We start from the raw sequence: 2,042 nt of genomic DNA, 5'->3' as shown, positions 1-2,042 counted from the left end.
CTAGCTGTATTGTAAGACACTTAAGACTTAAGACAGTCTTAAAGTGCACCACCTTAGTGAATTTTGCTCACTTTTGCTCAATTTTCTTATTCCAAGATACACAATTGATCTCCAGAGTGAGATTTGCTCTAAAAGTTTCAAAGAGTATTTGTAACTTTGATTTTTTGTGAAATTTCTTCTTATTCCTTCCTCGCCGCAATAATGTCAGCGACAATGTGGAGTGACATCGACATAGCAGGCGATGGACAGGACTGAACAGCAGTAACGTCGGTGACGCCGGTGACGCGATACGGCACTGCGATGGCGATCCAGTACTGAGTACAAGATGGTCGACGTGCCTTTGATCGTGTTGGTGTCGCTAACGGTAGGCCTGTCGACGCGAGACCAGCGAAACTGTGTTACCCCGCGTCACTGAACGAGTTACGAGCCCCGCCGTGCCGCCGTACCCGGAGACACAAAGACGCACCCCGGCTTCGGGGACGCCGACGTATGCGACGTTGCTAAATGGCTATCGTGGGATAAGAGGTACGTGTACTTGGGTATGTATCCCGCGGGTGCGGGAAATGGGAATCGCGTGGGAGTCGGGACGCGCGATCGATTCATCAACGGTGGATCACGATCCACCTGTCAACGATCTACCTGGCGCGCACAAAATGTGCGCGCGCGCACGCGCATGGACGGGTGTCCGTAAATGAATTTCTCCTCGCGAGCCACGGCTTGGGCTTTCTTTCTTTTCTCATTATATTATTTTTTTAAATTCGCAAGCGGTATTTGAACCTCTATCTGTGATCGCGAGAGAAGTAGAGAACACGGAAGAGGAGAATTTACGGATTTCTATGGCGCTCCGACGGAGCGCCCGTCGCGTCGCGCCTCGATCTCTGCTTACTCGTCGTACGCGTTTCTTAAACCGTTTCTTTTCGACTGTTGCAGTCCGTGCAGTCTTCGAGAAGTGTGAGGTGCGACCACCCGAAGATACGCTCGAAAGAGACGTGACAAACGATGGAGAAGCGGCAGGAGGTGCTCGCCCCGTTTTCCTCCGGTGAGTCGCCTCTCGGCTTTCTCTCTGTCTGTCATAAGAAGATGCGTGGATGGGTGTTTGTTGTGTAGGCGTAAATGTAGCATAGGTACGCGGCATGTTTGCCGCGAGCCAAACATTTATTTATATCTTATATGTATCGTTTATTGACTGACATACAATGTATGATCAAAACATATTGAAACCTATCAATTTTAATATCGAATATTTCCGAAGAATGAGAGAGAAATTGACTGTTTGTGTGTGCGTGCGTGTGTGCGTGCGTGCGTGTGCGTGTGTGTGTGTGTGCGCGCGCGCGCGCGCGCGCGCGTGTGTGTGTGTGTGTGTGTCAAAAAAGTTAGAATGTTGAATTCTTGAAAAATATCTCGTATGAAAGTGTAAAATACTGAGGAAAATACTGATGAAAGTATCATATTACATATATTATATATTTTCCTAATATTTTCGTTTGTGATATATTTCAAGAATAAGATCTGAAATTTTATTTATGAGGAAAAAATATTTACTTTATTATTTTAAAATTCTAAAAAGTGATTTACATTTTAAACACTGATAAGAATAATTTAGTGATTACATAATCACTATCACAGTCTTAAAATACGTACATGATGTCCTTTGTTAAAACATCTCTTATCAAGGAATAAATAAATATTATTGAATATAAATAAAATAGGAAAAAATGTATGTTATTTTATTTTAGAAAATAAATTAACAAAGATTTTATTATATGAACATTATAATGAACGTTGCATACATAAATATAAAAGGAAGGAACGTCGTAATGTGTGTATTGGAGTGAGATGCATTTTACGTACCAGTAAGCTTGATGTGTCTTGTGTAGTACATACACGTATATGTATCTATCATTGCTATTTATGTTGGACAGAAACAAAAGAATATTCTTGAGGTAATCAATACCTCAAAGTGAAGAGAGAGAGAGAGAGAGAGAGAGAGAGAGAGAGAGAAGAGAAGTTATAACTTTAAATGTATAGAAACACACATATTA

At 41.9% G+C, this 2,042-nt stretch overlaps 1 protein-coding gene across 1 annotated transcript in view; it reads left to right on the top strand.

The window, feature by feature from the left end:
- Positions 1 to 999: 999 nt before the first annotated feature.
- The window catches only part of LOC105623233 (rho guanine nucleotide exchange factor 28), a 23,152-nt gene continuing 22,109 nt past the window's right edge, over positions 1,000 to 2,042 (top strand). Inside the window, exon 1 of the mRNA XM_012204633.1 lies at positions 1,000 to 1,039. Coding sequence (XP_012060023.1) covers positions 1,000 to 1,039 — 40 coding nt within the window. The remainder of the gene's footprint in view (positions 1,040 to 2,042) is intronic.

This window comes from Atta cephalotes (genome assembly GCF_000143395.1).
Source record: "Atta cephalotes unplaced genomic scaffold scaffold00054, whole genome shotgun sequence".
In the NCBI taxonomy this organism is placed as follows: Eukaryota; Metazoa; Arthropoda; class Insecta; order Hymenoptera; family Formicidae; genus Atta; species Atta cephalotes.
This window is presented reverse-complemented; position numbering and strand designations above follow the sequence as displayed.